The sequence below is a fragment of the Micropterus salmoides genome, unplaced genomic scaffold (genome assembly GCF_014851395.1).
Source record: "Micropterus salmoides isolate LMB-PRFRI ecotype aquatic unplaced genomic scaffold, ASM1485139v1 Ms_hic_scaffold_2, whole genome shotgun sequence".
Taxonomy (NCBI): domain Eukaryota; kingdom Metazoa; phylum Chordata; class Actinopteri; order Centrarchiformes; family Centrarchidae; genus Micropterus; species Micropterus salmoides.
Window position 1 is genome coordinate 14916723 of NW_024041150.1, and position 21000 is coordinate 14937722.

The window sequence follows — 21000 nt, forward strand, 5'->3', positions numbered from 1 at the left end:
TGTGACAGAAACAATGACTCAACCGTAGAATGGATATAAATTGATTTTTTGCAAAAAGGTTAAATGAGTGGGCACTTTTTTCACACTGTAGAGATTGTTTTTGTTTTGGCCATTGGCTACTTTTGCTGTCTATGATGGACAACCGTTGATGCTGATAGAATAAAGGGAGGCTGTTGAGAATGTGAAGTAAAAGCCTTCAGCAATTGTCACCATATTAGAGACAGACCCGACAAAATCACACATGCCGTTGCTATTGGAGGTATGTGTGGTTTCAGCAGAACTGGGTGCAGAAATTGTCGTGCAAGTGCATTACATTATGAAAGAACCAAGTCTCCTATCCTCTTCGACGTTCACACGCATGCACTCACACTCACACACACGGAGCAGACAACACAACCTCTTGTGATGCATTCCTTTGTGACGTCAAACTCGTTGCCTCTGGGCTACGAGGCACAGCACAGGATGTCTGAGAGAGACACAAAGGCAGAGACAACAAAGTGAGAAAGAGACAGAATCGTTCATATGTGTAGAAAAAGATAAATTTCATTATTTGTGTGGTTAGAGAAAAGAGAGACTGGAGAAAGATGCAGTCAAAAGAAGAAGAGAAAAAAAAAAAGAGCATGGAGCCCGGAAAGTCGGAAAGTGACTGCAAATAGCAGGAGTCTTACTTCCCTATAATAAGTCAAATTCTTCGCTGCTTCTCCTCCCTGCATTTGACGGCCAGCCTTGCCCTGAATAGTGCCCAGCCTGCCAGCAAAGGGGAAGAGAGGCATGGCTGCCAATCATACTGCGACATGTGATACATAGTCACACCGCAGCAACCGACATCCTCAACATTATATTCTATTTTCATAAAAACAATGCCGCATGGTTGCAAAACATTGGCTGGTTATCAAAATGTGTTTACTTATAGGTTATTACATTTTACAGTATGTACTTTTCTCATTTTGGATCTCTGTGTTTACGTCTATAGTGCACCCATTCTTGAATATCAGTCATCCATATCAGATTTTTCTATGTTTCTGCTCTTAGGTGTATCCCTCCCTATGTAGAAAGTGTTCTTAAATCAAATGGCTCTAGTGTGTGTCATATTTAAGTGAGAAAATCAACCCCAAGTTGAAAATAAAAACAACAAAATGCAAGTTTCTGTAGATTTAGAGTTCCATAAAGTTGGTGAAAACTGGGCTAAATGTAGTTTACTATGTAGGTTTCATACTGAATGCGTAGTTAGGACCTGAAACGCAGTAAAATATGGCGCCGTAATCTAATTACTCACATAAAAAATAACAAAAGCACATGACAAAAACAAGCACAACAATAATGATATACCAACCCACTGTGCATGTGATGGGGGTGTTTCCATCTTAGTAGGATAAGACGTTTTGTTAGTTAAGAGTGATAGGGAAGCTGTAGCATCAGATGGAGCAACGGAAAATGTTGGCACATTTGGGGCCGCACCAAAAATTGCAATTACTGGGTCTGTGGTTCTTCACTACAGATTTAAAAGTGTCAAAAACGATCAATATTTGCTCATTGGCTGGACTTGCCCAAAACATGGAAATGAGTGGCAGGTTCGAGAGCAGGTTGAATCTAATTGAGGGTACATTTTTATGTAATATAATCGAGATTTACAAAAAAAATAAATAAAGACCAAGCCCCGTTTTGACCTGCAAATCGCCAAATCTGTGGAAATACTTAGAGATTCTTTCATTAAATGTCCTTTTCTGGGCTCCTGCCTCTTAAAAAAGGAATTGTTATGAAGCTGAAAACAGGGCTGTTTTGCTTAGCTCGTGAGAAGTTTATGTTTCAGAGATACATGGTTTTCCCAGGACAGTAATGTCAGTATCAAATACCAAATCCCCTCTGTGACTATGCAGCCTGAGAGGACAACTACAAATAATAATGTGTGAACTGTAATCTGTCTCGAGTGGATCTTGACACAATCTGGATATACAGGATCTCTATGCACACAGTCTGTCTGTACCTGTGGAACCTGGATGCAGCCTGCAGATTTGTTTATTATGTGTTCATCGTGAGGCTGCTTCACATTAAAGGTCCTCTAGTAGTTCTAGTGAGGGAAAGCTTTTAATCTGAAGCAGCGGCAGGAGGAATGGTCACATGGTACTCTCTAAAAACTTGGTATTCCAGCGGATGGGCGTAGCAGTGCAATGAGAAGCTGCACTGAGTGTGGGCTAGTTTTCCTATAATTTGTACATTTGGCCTCACACCTACTGTATGTACATGGAAATTGATATTCTGCCTTGTAAGCCAGTTTGGGTTTTTTGTTCTTGGACACAATTTAGTCCATCGAAATGTTTATTTCTAAGTATATTTAAGCACTATGTAGTTGTACATGTTTTCCAGTGTGATGTTATCATGTCAATTTGAGAAGTTATCAGCAGTCAGGTAAAAGTCATGTCGCGATTACAAGCACGTCAGCATACATGTAGCAAAGTGGATCTTTGTAAATCGATGATGGAAAACTATAAAAAAACGCATCTCTGTTTGAAGTTGCAATTGGGCGTGAGGTCTCCTGTGGGGCTAAGTCAAAGCTTAGGTCAATAAATAACTGTTTAGGGAAAGTTTTAGCTAGCTTATCTAAAAAGTGACGATGTGACCCAATGAGAGACGATAGAATGTGCATCAGGCAGGAGTCCCATTGCACTGCAGTCACAGCCCCTAAACTTATAGATACTCTTAACATTCATTTTAAAAATGGTGCTTCCTCTCTTTTCGTCCCCATGTGACCCACATGTTTAGCCAGTCCAGGGTGACGACAGCGCTCACTTGGGTGGAAACATTTTGAACAAAAACAGTTTGGTCATGCTATAGACAAAGCCTGAAGAAATAAGACTTTTGTTTAAAGCATTGCAGCCAATCACCCACTAGGGACATTGATCATTTCACTTGTTTAAAGGGACGGGGATTTATGTACCTGGATTTACAGTGATCAGTCAAATAAAAATAATAATAATAATAATAATAATAATAATCCTTATTTGTAGAGCACTTTTCAAAAACAAGTTACAAAGTGCTTTAACAAGTGTAAAGAATAATACAAAAAACAAGATAAGAGCATGAAAACATTGAAAAGACTAAAATACAGATTAATATAAAATTAGTAAAATACAATAAAATAAAAGGGATAAAATAAAGTCAAATAAGATCGGGAAAGGCTCTCCTATAAATGTATGTTTTAAGAAGGGACATAAAAGAGTTCACTGACTCAGCCGACCTGATTTCCTCGGGCAGGCTGTTCCAGAGCCTCGGGGCCCTGACAGCAAACGCTCTGTCCCCTTTAGTTGCAATTGAACTCGTGGAAATGTATTGTCAGTCATTGCATTGTGGTGGCAACAAAACAAGAAGAGGAAGTGAGAAAGAAACTGAGTATTTGTGAATATGTGTACTGAAGTATAAGCTCAGTCTTGCATGACTTTTCTCTTTTACAGTCAAGAAAAGTGCACAAAAAAAAGCAGCGATGCAGTTTATTTCATTTGAATTACTCAACTCATTTAACTGTTTTTAAACTTACCTGTCTTTCTCTCCTCCTTTGCCCCTCTCTCTTCCTCCAGTCCTTCTAGCTCAGCCCATAGAGAATGAATGTATGGAGGGTTTGACACTGAAGATCACCGACTTTGGCCTGGCGAGAGAGTGGCACAAGACCACCAAGATGAGCACCGCGGGCACCTACGCCTGGATGGCCCCCGAGGTCATCAAGTCCTCCACCTTCTCCAAGGGCAGCGACGTCTGGAGGTGAGTGCTTGTGTGTGTTTCTGTGTGGGCGCAGATGTAGAAGTTCCTGATGCTCAGCAGTATTTAGCTGCCATGTAATTTGTAATGGAATTTAGCTGTACCAGTTTTTATGATGTGCAAATGTGGGCTTTAAAGTACATATGTTAACAAAAGCCTGTTGCATTCTTCATAATTTCTATAAATAGGAGCTATGGATTGATTCACAGCACCTTAAAGGAAACTTTCTTGCTGAGAGTTAGATGAGGAGATTGAAACTACTCTAACATCTGAATGCTAAATATGAAGTGGGGCTAAGTGGAGGATGCAAGCAGATGTATTTCCTGAAATGTCAATGTCGAAATGTAAGTTAAAGGGTAACCTTTACCAACTTCTTGGGTAGAACAAAAATGTATGTTTTATATATTAATGTGTAGAAAAATTTTAACCAAAAGGTCACAGGTTGTCTCTGTAACAGTCAACATCGGTGCCTATTGAATTTGAACTCATACTTCATCGTGAGCTAATAATAATAAAAAAAAAAAAAAAGCACCAAATCTAACAATCCTAACTTCACTGGCACCAGACTGATGCAAGTTGCTTGACTGACTAATGTTAGTGTTTCTATGGTGACGGTGACATGTCTGATTAAGAGGGATTTCCCAAGAATGTATAGCAAAAAACGCTTGGTAATGAAGTTGCACTGTGTGAAGGCTTGCACAGAAACATGTGCTTTCTTGTTTCTATAGAAACAGACAGCTAATAGCTAGTCCACGTTTGAACAATTTACACTTGTAACTCAAACCTGGTGGTTCTTAGAAAAGGAATCTCTGAGTCATACACACCTAACCACCCTATAAAGTTTGTCATTAATGTTATATATGAGTTAATGCTGGGGGTAGATTGTTTGTATTGTATTCGCATATCTGTAAATGTCTGGGGGAAAAAACGAAACAATTCTGGTATCTGTGGCTGCAGAAGGACTATAGTTCAATTTAATTTCAATTCAATTTTATTTAGATAGTGGCAAATCATGACAACAGTTATCTCATAATGAGGGAGAGAGGGAGAGAGAGAGAGAGAGATCGAAAGGCAGCCATAAACATGAAAATGTGTTTTGGGGGAATAGCTTTGGAGGGAGGCCTGAAGAGATGGGGTGTTTTCGGTTGGATTCTTTCAAAATCTGTCTTCCTCTTGCTGGTTTCACCGACAGTACCGGCCCCAGCTTTAATTGTGACAGCAGTATCGGTCTTCTTGTCTAACTCTCGGCAAAGATGGCGACAACTGTACCCTCAGAATCATGCATGTATTGAAAAGAAGTGGATACCTCGTTTGATGGCGCCACATTCGTTCGTGCTCACTAGGCGCATATGCCGAAAAAGCCTCCAAGGGTTCCCGCACAGTGCTGCGTTTTCTGGCCCATGGAGCATGCTCACTGTGTGTTCACCGTGAAACTACGCCACCTGGTGGAGGTACAAAATCCGGACAGTCTACTGACAGTCTGCAAGGGACAGATAGACCATGTTGCTGTTCAGTAAGTTGTTATTCATCTGGTGCAGTAGGAACATTACACTCACTACGGTCTTTTTCTTGCTGGTTGAGAGCATTCATGTTTGAGACTTTTGGCTCTTCTACACTATCTAATTTTGATTGGACTGAATGAGTCAAATTGTGATAATACGAGACATTTCACAGGGTTTGTGACAAAACAATGACTCCCTGCTTTTTGGGCCAATGAATGTCACATACTGAACTACAGAGTGTGGCCACAACACCGAAATCACCTCACAGTGCTTTCCCGGGGGCTGACTCAGAACAGTTAGAAGCCGTACAAGGTACCATTAGAATTCATTAGGCTATTTCCAGATTCCATATCTAAGTCAGTTCACTCATTCTGACCTTGACCCAAACCAGAGGCTGAAAGTCAACATCTCCTGCTTTGATTTTCTTTGTTAATCTGTCTCTTGTAAGTCCCCTGACATGACTGACTGTCGAGTATGCCCCTTTGACATGCCTCAGTCTTTTGTAGCAGTGCTGAAATATAATCAAACAGTATATAAGTATATATAGACAGAAGTCTGCAGCAATTCTCTGCAGCTCTTCAGTAAGAGAGTGGATCTGCCGCAGGGGCCTGTGGACAGAAAATATGATGGATATAGAGGGGGAAGGGTGAAAGTGCAGAGAAGTGATGGTGGGAGACAGATGAAGAGATGGAGGACATAGTGATGGATTGCAGCAAGGCCGCCACAGCCATGTGATGGTGTCTCTTCAAAGAGCAGCTCTGTGCTTTGTTGTTGGACATGTGTACTACACACTGTCCCATTGTCTCCAGCATAGACAGAGAAGGAGGCCACACACCAGACCTAACCACGGCCCTTTATCTGGGAATAGTTCTGTGTGTGTGTGTGTGTGTGTGTGTGTGTGTGTGTGTGTGTGTGTGTGTGTGTGTGTGTGTGTGTGTGTGTGTTTGGTCACATCCACGCAGAAAGAGAAGAGTCCCTTGATTATGGTTTGTGGCTTTATAATAATGACTTAAATAGCTGAGTGATTTGTTGAGGGGATTCACGATGGCTTTTAAGTGAATTTGTATTTGGAGTGAAGCAAGCAGGGGTGTTTTTGCTCAGCAATAGGGAAAAAGATATTTGATATTTGTTGAAGCAATAACACATTCATGGCTCTGCTGCATTATGGCAGTTACTCTCATATGCTGTGCTTTAATTTTAATCCTGTGGATTTGGCCCATTTCATCCATTCTTATGGTTCTTTGCAGCCTCATATAGAGCCTATGTGAAACCAATTGAGCATGCTGTTATAAGAACCTTTTTGAAAGTGTCCTTGAGAACATTCAAAAAGGATTCTGCTATTGTGCAAGCTACTTAAGACATTTTCTGGTACTTTAGGAGCCCTATTTAGTAAGAGTGTACAGCATTTTACTACCCTAAAGGGCTCAGTGCCATCTCACTATCTTACACACACATCCTCACGGTTTCCAACTCCAGCGTCCATCAACAACAAACCCACACACACATGCTCGTTTTCACAAAACAATCTGGAAAACAGCAAAATGAGCGAGTGGAGGGCGGGCAGGCAGGCAGGCAGCACTGCTCTGAAAATGAAGGGTAATCTATGTCTTGCCGCCACGCAGAGCCGACGACCGCCTCGGGGCGAGCCGATGAGTAGCGTTTCTGCAAAGTCACAGTGTGTGGAAGTTGTAATTAAAGAACTAAATAAAAAAGGGCTGCGGCCTGCGCTCTCCACTTAGCGAGCCTCCGCAGTGCGCTCAGTCAGGTCCAGGCAAGGGCTAATTGACAGTGTGGGAGATCCAAGTCCTGCGCCACGCTTCATCTTCTTAGGACACAGGGCTGCTCCCATTGTGTGGGCTCAAAAGGCCTGTGTGTGTTTGTGTTTGTACAAATTTTGCATGCATGAATTCACATTGCTCTGCAAGCATATGTTTCATCAAGCAAAAAGATTCCACTGCACAAATGTCTCTTAGTTCTGTACCAGTCAGTGCTTTGGTAATAACTGTATAAGGTATAATGTGCTGTACAAGAAGTAGAAAAATTACTATTGAAATTTATCCGGAAATATATGAAGACAGTAGACAATGTTATCTTTTATGTCAGTTCACAACTTAATGAGTGATTCTCCTTTTAAAAGCACCATCATATACAGTATTTAAATAGTCCGTAAGCAGTTCATACTCATGTATAAAGCACATTTTACCTCATCATGTAGCATGTGTCAAGATTTATCCTGTGTCTAATTTTGGTCTGAGTATACTGTCTCATGCCTTGTTGTCTGTGTTTTCCCCCTCCAGCTATGGTGTTCTGCTGTGGGAGCTCCTAACAGGAGAGGCACCCTACAAAGGGATTGATGGCCTTGCAGTCGCCTACGGAGTCGCTGTGAACAAGCTCACCCTGCCCATCCCTTCCACGTGCCCTGAACCCTTTGCTCAGCTCATGGCCGGTGGGTCATGTGTTTTTTATGCTAGAAAATGTAATCGAATGCACTGTTTCGGCACTGACTTTCAGCTTAGTGGTGTGAGAGTACTCTTGCGTGAGATCGAATTGGTGTTTCCGGCACGCACTATTTTCCATTTCCCCAAAGCTGGGTTGAAAATGAGAGAAAACAAATCCTGTATGTTGCTAATAATGTAGCCGTGGAGAGGAAGTGTTTTGTGCTGGAGCCACCTTGTGCAATATGTTTGTACCCATTTTTGTTCTTCCTTTCTTCAGTTTCATGCTAAAGAAGAAATGTCACCTGGGTACTTTCTGACATGCCACCAGCCTGTTATCTGCTTCGCTCCTGACATACAATTTGCCAAGAAGTAGATTACATTCCTTCTGCATAGCCCCTTCTCTTGATGCTAGTTTGTCTTTTACAGTTGTGTGTGTATATATGTATATATATATAAAAAAAGAGAGATCAGAGCACAAAACCACCGATAGCCACCTCAGAGGATTAATTAATTATCGGATTGGTTTTTGATCTGCTTGTAGTGCCCAAAGTGTTGCTGCAAATTATGCAAAAAAACCCACAGCAAGTTAATTAAGCATAACACTTTGAATAAGTGATCAGCTTGACTCTGGATTGTGCTAGCAAAAGTGCCTGAAGCATGTGTAAATAAAATTAGAGGGATTGCAGGATACTCATTCAATATGAAGTGTTAAGAGTGCAGAAACATCCATCTTAATAAGTCTTTTGACCTGATTTGAAGTCTTACACCTTTCAATAGGGCCGAAATATTTGCTTTCTTCTTTTTTAATGCAAATCAGTATGTTTGAGGATTGGGGGGAATCGATGAGTGGTTTCCTTCTTTCAGGTCCATTGATTCAAGAAAATGCTCAAAAGAAGAGAAACTCCTGAACCGCCTTACTATCTGTTTTACTCTGCATTGGTCCACTACTTCCTTATTTCTGCATCAGTGTGAGGACAGCCACGCATTCATGCTTAATAAAGTGCAGTTGTTTTAGTAATGACTCTGTCACACTATCACAAGTGCAGCAGTGTGGACCCTGGCGTCTGACTGTGTCTGCTGTGTGTGTGTGTGTGTGACAGAGTGCTGGGACCAGGACCCTCACCGCAGACCCAATTTCAGCTCCATCCTGGCCCAGCTAACGGCACTGGAGCAGCAGGTGAAGGACGATATGCCGCAGGACTCCTTCCACTCCCTGCAGGAGGACTGGAAACTGGAGATCCAGGACATGTTCAATGAACTCCGAGCAAAAGAGAAGGTAAGAAGCAGTCAGTACACAGTAATCACTTGTGTGAAACACATAGTCATAAATATTTCACATCACGATTATGCTGATCTTGTGTCCATCAAACAAACCATTGGTGCATCTATCCAATTAAAGCAAAATGGTTAAAAGGTTCAACAAAGATCATATTTTAAGTTAAAAAGAAGAATCCGAAAGAGATTCCTCACGGTGGTACTGGAGGTCAGGGTGATGCCATCTAGAGTAGCTATATCTTTATATATAGAGGAGTGCAATAACTTCAGTTTTGTCTGAGTTTAACATCAGACATCCCGTCATCCAGTTTTTTACATCCTTATGGCTTACTTAAAGTTTAGCTAGCTAACTGATTGGTTTCATCTAGCTTGAATAAAAGGTATAATTGGGTATCATCTGCATAACAATGAAAGTCAATGGAGTGTTTCCTGATAATAATATTACTAACTTTGGTGTGCCTGGAGTATTCATCGTTAACATGTACAAACTGAGATTGATCTGATAAATAGGCTTAAAGTGGCTCCTTAAATGCCAATTAAATGGTCAAGTCTGTGAAATAGGATATGATGATCAATGGTGTTGAATGCAGCACTAAGATCTAACAAGAAAAGTACAGAGACAAGTCCTGTGTCTGATGCAATTAGAAGGTGATTTGTAATTTTCACCAGTGCTGTGTCTGTGCTATGATGAACTATAAATCCTGACTGAAAAAAATATTGCGATGTAGAAAGTCACACAACTGTTTGGCGAATGCTTTCTCAGGGATCCTAGAGAGAAATGGAAGGTTAGATATAGGTCTATAGTTGGCTAAAACCCCTGGATCAAGAGTGGGTTTTTTCAGAAGAGGTTTAATTACAGCTACTTGTACTAGTACTGTGGTACGTAACCCGTTAATAAAGACAGATTGATCATATCTAGTAAAGAAGTGCTGACTAAGGGTAAAACTTCTTTAAGCAGCCTGGTAGGGGTGGGGTCTAAGAGGCAGGTTGATGGTTTAGATGAAGTGATAGTTGAAGTTAGTTGGTGAAGATTGATGGGAGCAATGCAGTTTAAATATATATCAGGTATATAACAGTTGTTTCTGAGGTTGCTAAGTTTGAAGATAAATCTATACTGGTTGAGGACAGGAGATGATAGATTTGGTCTGTAATCATTTTAATTATATTATTAAATAAGCTAATTGAGTTGAGCAGTAGAGCTGTCATCTTAGGTAGAATATTGAAAAGAAACCTGCGGTTCCACATCTCTTTCATCTGAGAGTCCTTCCTTCTCCATCAGGAGCTGCGATGCCGTGAGGAGGAGCTGAAGCGAGCGGCTCTGGAGCAGAAGTCCCACGAAGAGTTCCTGCGGCAGCGTGAGCAGCAGCTGGCCCAGTGGGAGCAGGACGTGTTCGAGCGTGAGCTCAGCCTCCTCATCCTCCACCTGAACCAGAACCAGGAGAAACCCAACGTCAAGAAGCGGAAGGGCACCTTCAAGAAGCACAAGCTCAAGAGCAAGAACGGCGAGAAGATCAGCATGCCTCAAGGTGTGTGTCTGTTTGAAGTGTTTTTGAGTTCTGTCACAAATGAAGTCTTTAGTGGATATTGTCAACTTGTCTTGAGAGAAATTTCATCCCAAAGGCCGTTAGGCTCAAAACATCAACAACAACAGTAAAAAAAAAAAAATACAAGAGAGCTGAGAAAAGTAAATGAGGGAGACAGTTTTGTGGTTGGACTGTTGTAATTTTGTATCTCGGCTTTGCTGAAGGTTCCTGTCAGGGCCGGACTTGTGTACGTTTAAAGGCCGATATTTAGAAAAGGAGGCTGCAGATTGGCCCTACTTTCTGTTCTCGTACAATAACTTAAATAATGTGAAAACTCTTTGAAACATTCCCTCGCGATTTTATTCTAAAAAGGGCCCTGCAACAAAAGCCAGACCATCTTTAGTCATGTATGTGAATTCAGCACTCATCCTGTGAAAGGTGGATAATGTGTCTGACTCACTGACCAACACACTCAGCTTTCACTCCTCTTTTTCCCCTAACACTCAGCTGGGTGCTGTTTCTTAAGTGCTATCACAAAGTCACACAGCCTACTGCAGTCCCACATCCAGTGTATTAATGCGTGTGTGAGTGTATTTTGGCCTGAGCAAGCATGCGTAAATGTATTGTGTGTGTGTGTGTGTGTGTGTGTGTGTGTTGTGGTAAGGCCTTTCCCAGCAGCAGCAGGGCGGTGATGTGGTGGGGGGGGTTGATGAGAGGGGAGAGTGAGCCAACCACGCCTCGGCGCTTCCTGTCCATGGATACACTGCTGGCTGGCCTCTCTCACTTTCTCACTCTCACGCCGTGCCTCTCCCTCGACCTTCCTTTTTAAGTGTCCCTCCCTCACCCGTTTTCTCTCTCAGTCCTCTCCCCTCTGGATCCTGTAGTGTGTGTTTTTATTCTCCTTCTAACCTCCTTTCCTTTTTCCCCCGTACTATATTATCTTTTTTCTGCATCCTGTGTTGCTCTTGCTCTGTGTGTACCCTGTGGAGTAGCTGATATGTTATGCTTTATCTCATATTCTCTGGAAGTAGATATGAATAAGAACATGCTTATGATGTTCTTATTTAGAGTTTTTTAGGTTTTATTAGTGGCATTATCTTATGGCTGTGCTAAAAGGCGTGTGAAATATGAAGAATCAAAAAAATATATATAAAGGATAAAAATGTAAAGGTTAAAAACATATGATGTAAAAATCAATTCTTGGCTAATAGAGGCTTTGCAGTTGTATCCCAAATTTGGCTTGTTGTATAGTGGCGAAATATACACAGAATAAACAGGCTGGGAATATAGAGGAAGCTGAGCATAATTTCTGTGATGTGGCTGTCATTCCAGCTACACTTTGAGTAGAAGTGATCAGTATTGCAAAGGAAATGTGTCAACATCCATTCTGTGTTTAATCTTTAGCCCCAGGTTCTACTTCCTAATAACACTATGTAGCTTTAGTCAGCTCAGTTGCCAGCAAGTTTCTTATTTGACATTTCCTTGCTCCTCACCTGAACAGTGAAGTTGTTCTTGTTCAACCACCTTGCAGGCCGTCCCAAAGCTCTTGTTTGTGCTCACAGGAGTGACTAGGGATCTCCAAGGAGCCATGAGCGAGGATACACAAGAGCAGGGTTCATGGAAGTCTTTTACTGGCTGACACGCCCCCTTATTGGATATCACTTATTGATTGGACGCTGCAGCTGATCGGACTGATCTAATACATCAACACACCTCTGGAGTTTCAAACAGATATCAGATTAAACTCATGTGTGTCACTCCTGAGTTTTATATTTGATTTGTTTTCTGATTCACCATCTAGATATAAATCTGTGTTCATTGTAGGTCTGAACAACAAAAGGACCATTATTTTCCCCATTAACTTTTACTATGATTTCACTATGAGGTCAGAGAGTCGGTCTGTCAGCAAGATTGAATTTACATTATTTATTTTAGATTATTGCTGAACATCTGCTTTGATATGAGTTACATCACTTCATATTTCCCTGAAACATTTGGCCTGATAAATCATTTCCAGTGTTGAAAAAGACACCATGATCATATTCTGGGTTGATCAGTAATGCCTTCACAATCAGAGTATCAATAAATACAGATGCAGATAATGAATAAATGAAAGAAAGAAAGGCATTGTGCCGGTAGAAATGATCCTGTGCCTCTGAGCAGGACACAGTGCCGCAGCTACAGAGAGAAAACATGCTGCTCTGGCAGTGATAACTGTGTACCTATTTTTTTTTTAAATTAATATTAGCACAGTGCACACATGCAGACACAAACTCCATCAAAAGGGTCTACAGCTTTTATAGCCCACTGACGGCTGCAATCAGCTGCTGACGTTGCTTCACATGACGCTTCGGAGGAAAGACTTCTCATTTCTGTAAAAACATAATTCCTTGTTTCTTCGTTCCTTGCACGGTTTTCTTGTGCTTCACCGACAAAGACCTACACTGACATACATACATACCTGGTTAATAGTACTTTAGGTGTTTGCAGTTAAACATGACATTTAAGAAAGCCGAGAGCAATAATTAGAGATTGAGGGAAGGAAAAGGATACATTGAGTGCAATGTTATTTTGAGGTATTGGTTTATAATTTGAGGGCATGAATTACTAACTTAAGGGAATAAATTGTTGTTCCCTCCTGATACCCTTTTACTTTTTACCATCAGCAGCAAGTAAGCTCTAGCTTGCTACTGCTACGAGATGTTACTGCTTACAACTAGAAGCTAATTGCTATGGAACATATGGAAGCATCAGGGGCAAAATCTTCAGAAAATCATTCCTGGAATTAGTACAGTTATCTGCCATTATCACCTTTTATTTCTTTTGATTTAGTAGTTTTATTTTCATCTACTTCCATATTTGTATGGTTAAACACGATGTTTTATCCTTCTTGTACATCCCTTGACAAGCAGAAATAGTTCTGCCCTGCACTGCTGCCCTTTATCAGAGAAAAGGAAGGAGCAGATGTCATTAATTCCAAAGAAAACATTAAGTGGAACAAGGATGCAAATTACTGAACAGAGAGACGTAGAAAACAAATTTATATGAGTTCATTTGAGGGAATCATTTGTCATTTTAGGGCATAAAATTACCAATTTTAGGGAAATATTTATTCAAATGTTCCCTCCTTACACCTACTGGGCTCTGTAGCTTGTTATTAGCTGTGTTAGGTAGTTACAAGTAGTAGCAGTAGCATGCTGTTAGCCACAGCTAGTAGTTATTTGCTAGGCTGAAGATGAAATGGCCAGTTCCCACTCAAACACAGCACAGAAATTAGCCACGCAAGTTCTCTGTTCTCCGTAAACAAACACTCTCCTCACAGCATTTATGTGCATATCGTGGTTGGTGTCTGCCGTCCAGGTGGTCTAACATCTGTCGTATATGTTTGTGCATGTGTGTCCTTTTTGCAGATTTCATTCATAAGATCACAGTCCAGGCTTCCCCGGGCCTGGAGAAGAGGCGGAACTCTCCTGATTTAGGTTCGGGCTCCTCACCCTCCTTCGGCCCACGTTTCCGTGCGATCCAACGTGAGTGCAACCATTTTCCTGTTGAAATAAACGCACACAGGTGCACATACGCTTGTGCTTCCAAAGACGTTTTTTAAAAAAAAGAAGAATGTAGGATATCTCCCCTTTTTGAATGCACACACAGACTATGTTGCAACATTACTTCTGTCAGTTTCCAAATTCTCTCCTTTCATGTGCTCCCAACCACCCACTCATCTTTTTTGCCTTTCCCTGTGTGCCTCCCCTCTCTCTCTCCCTGCCTCGCTGCTTTTTCTCTCTCACACACACACACCCTTTCCCTTTTCAGCAGTCTGTTCCAGTCCAAATATTATCTGACTTCCTCTCAGCTGCTCAGCACTTCACAGCAGCTTTTTTTCCACAGCAACTCCACGCTCTGCTCTCCCTGCCGGCTGTTTCCTCATTGTTGCAGCAGGGGGAGCCATTGGGCTGTATTTTCCAGGAGTCCTCAGTTCTACATACATGTAGTGGCTACAGTGTGGTTTGCTTTAAAAATAAGCAGGGTGGAATTCATTGCTCTGGAATAAGGGGCTGAGAAGAGTTGCAGCAGCGGCAGAGATTTACAATGCTCTTCTGCTTGTCAGGCTCTCAGACAAACGCCCAGAGATCGCTTTCCTTTGGAGGGAAATTGTAGCCAGTACGCCACTGGACGTCTTAACAAAACCCCCCCAAAAACCCATAAAGGAAATTTTGTGGTGTAGCAATGGGAGTTGACGTGAAAGCACAAATTGCGGTGAAACATTTATCTGAAAAAGTGGTTAGTAAATTCAAAACATCTGCCAGCTTCATTTACTCATCAAATAGAGGGCTGGATTTCTTTACTTCCTAATGGCTTTCCTTAATGGCAATCACTAAGCCATAAGTGTGCCTGTCATTAAAATGTGTTTAGTGGGTATTTATGCTTGCCCTCTCAGTAGCAAGCAGTGATTTATTGGTGGGGCTTCCCCCAACTTATTTGTCTAGAGAACTGCCAGATTGATTTGCATGAGTCCACCGAGCTTCATTCAGCAGTGTTCAGTTCATACAAATTAGTACAGGAGGGCGCAGTGAATGCATCATGTTTGCTGACAACTTATAGGTATTGCTACCCTCATTTATTTGTTCTATCTGTGGGGGCAGGATTAGTTTTTGTGCTTCCCTCCTAGTCCTAGTGCTCATTCCAGTACCAGAGGTATTTAAGTTTTCACATTTATGTTTATGTGCGGGGGCGGAGCTAGACTGTCAGCACAGTGGGGGCTGAGCTTCATCGTGGGCCCACCTGCTACAAAGACATATTAACCAAGTTTACATGACCCCAGACTTACTCCGAAAGTCCACTGAGTCTGTCTGCTTCGCTGCTGCCGGAGCAGCCTTTCTACTAAATGTTTGTGCTTACACAGGAAGCGCTGCAGTGCGTCCATAGACTGAGTGCATCCAGACAGCGTCCTAGCGTCAAGCAGCTCAGCGCAGATGAACCGGGCAGGAAGTCAGACACAGAAACGGCAGAGAAACGGTCAATTTTCAAAATAAAATACCCGTTACAGACTCCTGATCATATATCAACAATAAACACAGTTAAATCAGATAAAAAACTAACATTTTCACTACGTAGCCTACTTAATCATAGTAGAAGCACAAAAAGCAAGCCCTAATCAACAAAATCTGTTGGCAAAGTCCAGCAGGTAAAACACTCTTATTCTGAAATGCTCCCTGTGGTAGTTCCCGTCAAGACGAGAAACGAAAGCGAGCGACAGAGAGCTTTGAAGAATGTAGTAGAAGCATAAAAAGGACACTTAAAAACAAGTCATTAACGTGGGGCAGGCTACACGCTTCGCTGCAGAAATGCTCCTGAGAGGCTTCCAGTGGAAGTTGATGCCGTAAATAAACCGCTGCGCACACGCAGCCTATGCCCCTTCCTCAGAGGGTGAAGGGAGTTTTGTTAAAATGTGCTAATAAGTTTGCCATTTGATTAAAATACAAATGTTACTTTATTTGAGTTATGTTTATTAAAATGTGTCTACTTAGAATCTAGTGTGTTTGTTGTCATTCTTGTGGTGGTTTACCATGGAAACCATGAGTGAAGAGACTGTTCCATTTGATAAAAGCTGCTGAATTCTCCCGGTACAGCGTATCATCATATACTGTTGTTGTTTGTTCGTGTCCACTATAATAAGCGGAGGAAAATCTTCATAGTCCACATAGGCAGTGTGGGCCCTGTGTCGGCCGGCCCCATGCACCCAGGCTACCTCCGCTTATGTGATGATGTAAATATTATCCTAAGCAGTATTATGTAATATTAATTAGCAAATGTTAGCACACTTCCAAGCTAAAATAAGGTGGTGAACATAATATGTGCTAAAAATCATTGTCATTGTGAGCAGGTTACCACACTGACATTAGAAACAGCTGCTGGAAGCTCCTCTGTGCTTAAGTACAGCCCCAAAGAGCCACTAGCATGGCTGTAGACTCTTGTTGTTTCATAGCAGTAAATGGATTTCGCATTTTGTCTCAGCAGGAGACAGATGATGAGCAGAGGAGGAAATTGTGAAATATACTAAAGTATTATAACCAACAGGATATATTCCATCAAAAGATGATGGCATATTGCAAAATGAAATGTGTTTACAGAGGAATATGCTCGGAAAGGGGAGCTTTTTCAAGCCAAGTTCTGATCTTGATGAAATTGCAATGCACCATCACCTGACTTTTGTGCTTGCTTTGAAAACATTTTGCTGGAGAGTGATGAGAGGCAAAGTGCATCAGCCAGGCCTTCAGTCTAGTAGAGGCCAATAAAAATAATACATGTCCATTCTGAGAGCACATTTATTTTTCTCCCATTTATGAAGCTGAGGTAACCACTGGAAGTAAGCAGCACCAGAACTCTGATATAAAATAGTAGGTTTATAATAATAATACTAGGTAATACTAAGTAGGTTTTAGTAGGTAAAAAGTAAGTTTGTTGTTTGCATTTAATACAATGGTGTCCAGACCACTTTTGTGTCTAAAAGTCACAAATGTGTTGGTTGTTCAGTTTTATTTATATAGCCCAATATCACAAATCTACGACGGCTTTTTAGGGCCATTGTAAGCAGAAGAAAAAAATACAGAGCCTGTGGAGCTGAGTAATATTCTGAGAAAAGACCCTGGCAAACGTTTCCGAGAAAGGTTAGTAAAGCAGGGTATGCAGATGTTAATAACAACATATAAGCTACTTTCACAAACTACTATTATGAGATATTTCCTTCTATACTATAAGTATAATTTTTCGAGTTTTACATAAGCCCTCTGTAAAAATAAATGCAATGGCCCCTAATACGCCCTTGTACAAATCACAAACTTAAAGGCTGTGAATGGAGTCTGTATGTTGGGAGGTGTTGTGGCAGGAAGCCCAGCATGTTCACACACTCTGTTAGCTGCGCAACACAGTTGGTAGGATGAGACAGGGTGCCAGAGCCTGGGTAAAGCATGTGAACAGTGAATGGCAGGTGAAATCCCAACTTTTTTTTTTTTAGCACTCTGCACATCCTCTCATCTTTTCCCAGAAGACTTCCACTCCTTCTTCTCACACGTTCTCTTCTGTGAACCGTTTGGAGGTTACCATCTAGACTATATCCTCGTGACGAGGTAATCTTAAAACAGTTTTAGAGTTAATCAGCTCTTAAGCTGTGCAGAAAAATGGCACGGGAGTTTCATGAATTCTAGCTGTAGCAGGAGTCAATTAAAGGTCATTGTGTTGGAGATGATTGCAGAGCTGCGCGTCAATTTATTGGTGAAACCTGGTATTTTTATAAATGCTCACCTCATTAAAATACAGCTAAGCAGTATGCATACTGATGACATAGAAGCTCATTTTAATTTAACCCTGTTTTCTTTTCTTCCTTTTTTTTCTGCAGTCAGTCCCAGTGACAACAGCCGGGCGTTTGGTCTGAGCCCAGTCTGGCCTCTAGAGGCCCCTTCTCTTAAACAAGCCAATGGAGACCTGAGGTTGGGCCCCAACTGGAGGCCCCAGAGCCCAAAAAGTCCCAAAAGCCCTAAAGTCCTGCGCCTTAGTCCCCAGGAAAGCAGGTACAGCAGGACTGCCCTTTTTCTTTTATACAAGGATTTGATTACATTCAATGTAATTCATTTCATCACCATGCTGAAATGTTTTTAAATTTCTTCCCACTTGAAGTCTGTCGATGAGGGCCAAGCTCCTGGAGTCGGACAGCAATGAGAATGGCGAATCCAAGGATGACTTTGAGGAGTACAGACCCTCTGCGCCAACCCCTCCCTCTGCTCAGAATGGTATCCCACGCCGCCTCACTGCCAGCCACATATCTTCCGTTAGTCCCTGTCTTTGTAAAACTTAAAACAAACAATTTTCTCTCTCTGCAGGCTCCTCAGTAAAGGACAGCTTGCGGCTTCCACTACCTCAGCGAGACTCGGGCAGTGAGGAAGGGGGTTCCTCTCCGGTGGGCTCTCCCAGGCTTGAGAGAGGTTCCCTTGGTGGTCTCATTAAGAGCACCCATCAGGCCCTGCTGGGCGGTGGCTCCCTCCTGGCCTCCGTAGGACTAGGTCGCTGCCTGGATATTTCCCCACGGGTGCCCCCTCGAACTAACACTTCTTCCCTAGGAGATCGCACCCCCTCCGAACCGGAGATCTCCTTCCCTAAACCCCTCATTTCAGACCCCCCAGTAGTGGACGATCTCATCACCTTCTCCACCTCTGAACTGCTCCCTAGACCGCTCTTGGATTTAGCTTTGCAGTACCAAGAACTGAAGCCCTTGCCCCTGACACCGCCTCCGCCGAACCCCCGTGAGAGGAGCAGTCACTGGACGCCGCAGTCGCCGCACAGTCCGCAGAGCCCCAGAACCCCCACGCAGCAAAGCTGGGCCAGTCCAGAGGAATGGACCCCAAGTTCCCATTCGACTAAAAGGGAGCTGGGCTGTGAGGCCTGGGAGCACAGAGCTGACAGAAGGAGGAGGTCCAGCCAAGGCCTGCATGCCTCTCAACTAGGTCAGTCTGACTGTTAAAGGCGCACTGTACTAATTTTACAAGTCAAAGTCAGTCACAAACTACTACTACAAACTAGTCACTGGGAGCATCCACACATCGTTACAAGAAAGCCTGTGTTACTAACTGGGGATGTGAAATTTAATAAGAAGTGTGTGTTTTACCAGACTGTTGGGGTCTAGCAAGAGATTATACCAAATGGCATTATGGGTGTTAAGTGTGGGAACCTGGCGTTTTGGGAGTGGGACTCTCGGCCTCTACTGCTTTGATTTTGACTGTTATTATTTTAATTATTTGTCTTTTGCAAGTCTACCAGCTTTATGAAAGTGCCCCTTTAAATTGCAGGCTCCTCTCCAGATTGGATCCATGATTTGGTTCATAAGTAATCTGCACAATTTATCTGCATTTCATCAAGAGCTCTTGTGAGAGCATGTTTTAGGAGGCCCCACGCTGAAATTGGATCTTTTACCTTGAATAATGTACCTCCCCAGCATTACAATGTACCTTCACAGTTCGTGCAGAATTATTATTGTGCCTGCTTTTTTTTTTTTTGCAAGATCTTTCTGGCACAAGGGAAGCTTCAGTGCTGCACCCGCTTTTTCATTTACATCAAAGCTTGTCTTCGGCTATTTGCATATCTCAGGTAGCAGCTGGTCTTCCATACTTCACTGCTAATACTTGCTAAGCAAAGCTAGCATCCAATCTTCTTTTGTTTTCCCTCTTTCAAGTCAGAGTTTTCTTTTATTGCAAAGTTGAAGATGAATGCAAAACATCCGGCTGTGTGGCCGGTCAGGCAGACAGAAAGTGCTGGTTTCAGAATTGCCAATAGTCTTTTCTTGACTTCACCGCCAACACGGTGTCTTTCTGCCCACTTCCTCACATAGTTTGGGAATTTGGCTGGTGCTCAGCAGTTCGTCTTGAGTGCATTTACACTCCAGATTTTCATATGGAGGCTTGTCAAATGTATGCCCGAGTGCTATAGGATGCACACATGACACAAATAAAAGATCACATTCAAGAAGGATTAGCATTCATTTCCATTTTCCCCTTCAATATTACATGTGAAAATAGGCAATTGTTTCTTCTCTTGGGGCGTAGTTATATTTTTGTTTTAATTCACGTGTCATGCTAACAGATATCATCTGCATATCAGCAGCACTGTCACTTACAGTTCATTGACATGTTTTTCCCAAAGATTAATATGCATTTCTTGGATGCACTAACACAGTTAAGAGCCGTAATGACAGATGCGTGGGTATTGGTTGTTTTAAGAGCGAGTGGGCTTTATGAGGGCTTTAAGAGTGCCCTGTGGTAACATTTCACACTCTATATCTGGTCCGTTTGACTCACAAAGCCTTTGGATTCGCCACAGAGAGGTTCTTACAGCTCGCCCCCAGGTACTGAGCAGACATGCCTCGCCTGTTCCTTTGCTAACAACCATAATCTCACAAACCGCGCACGCTCATTACATCGAGCGCACAGAGGCAAAAAGCCACACATAATTAAACCGCAAGTGTTTTAGCTAAACATCTTATTATGTTTACTGACTGTAATGACTCTGGTACAGATGCACAGACAGACTGCCACAAGGTTGCTGGTGGTGACTGTGTGCTTGAAAGAGAGAGATTAATGCAGAGGATTCCTTCACTGGCGTTTTCTTCATCTGCTCTCATGTGCCTCCTGATTGCTCTTTCTTGTCAGCTGAATAGCTTAGCAGCCTCGGAGAGTTGCTGTTGATGTAAATAATGCAATTTGGCAGACACATCACATTTGGAAATGGCAAATGTTTGTTCAAGCTGATTTATTCTGAGTTTAATGTTCTTGTCAGTGCTAATTTACACTTCCTGTTTGCTGCTTTTGCAGCTCTGTCAACTAGTTACACAGTGCTATGTTATACTTAATTTAGACTAATTGCATCAACATTCTGCGCTGGTGATTGTTCCATTTCTTTTGCAACAATAATTATAATACTTTCATGTTTCCGTTTGGATCCATTTCATCATACAGGTTTATGTGT

General features: G+C 42.1%; 1 protein-coding gene across 1 annotated transcript in view; it reads left to right on the forward strand.

The window, feature by feature from the left end:
- LOC119913424 (mitogen-activated protein kinase kinase kinase 11) overlaps positions 1–21000 on the forward strand; it is a 54289-nt gene that overhangs the window by 22782 nt on the left and 10507 nt on the right. The window contains exons 2-9 of the mRNA XM_038732851.1: positions 3573–3753; positions 7550–7698; positions 8791–8966; positions 10245–10491; positions 13899–14015; positions 17885–18056; positions 18163–18275; positions 18366–18986. Of these exons, the coding sequence (XP_038588779.1) occupies positions 3573–3753; positions 7550–7698; positions 8791–8966; positions 10245–10491; positions 13899–14015; positions 17885–18056; positions 18163–18275; positions 18366–18986 (1776 nt within the window). The remainder of the gene's footprint in view (positions 1–3572; positions 3754–7549; positions 7699–8790; positions 8967–10244; positions 10492–13898; positions 14016–17884; positions 18057–18162; positions 18276–18365; positions 18987–21000) is intronic.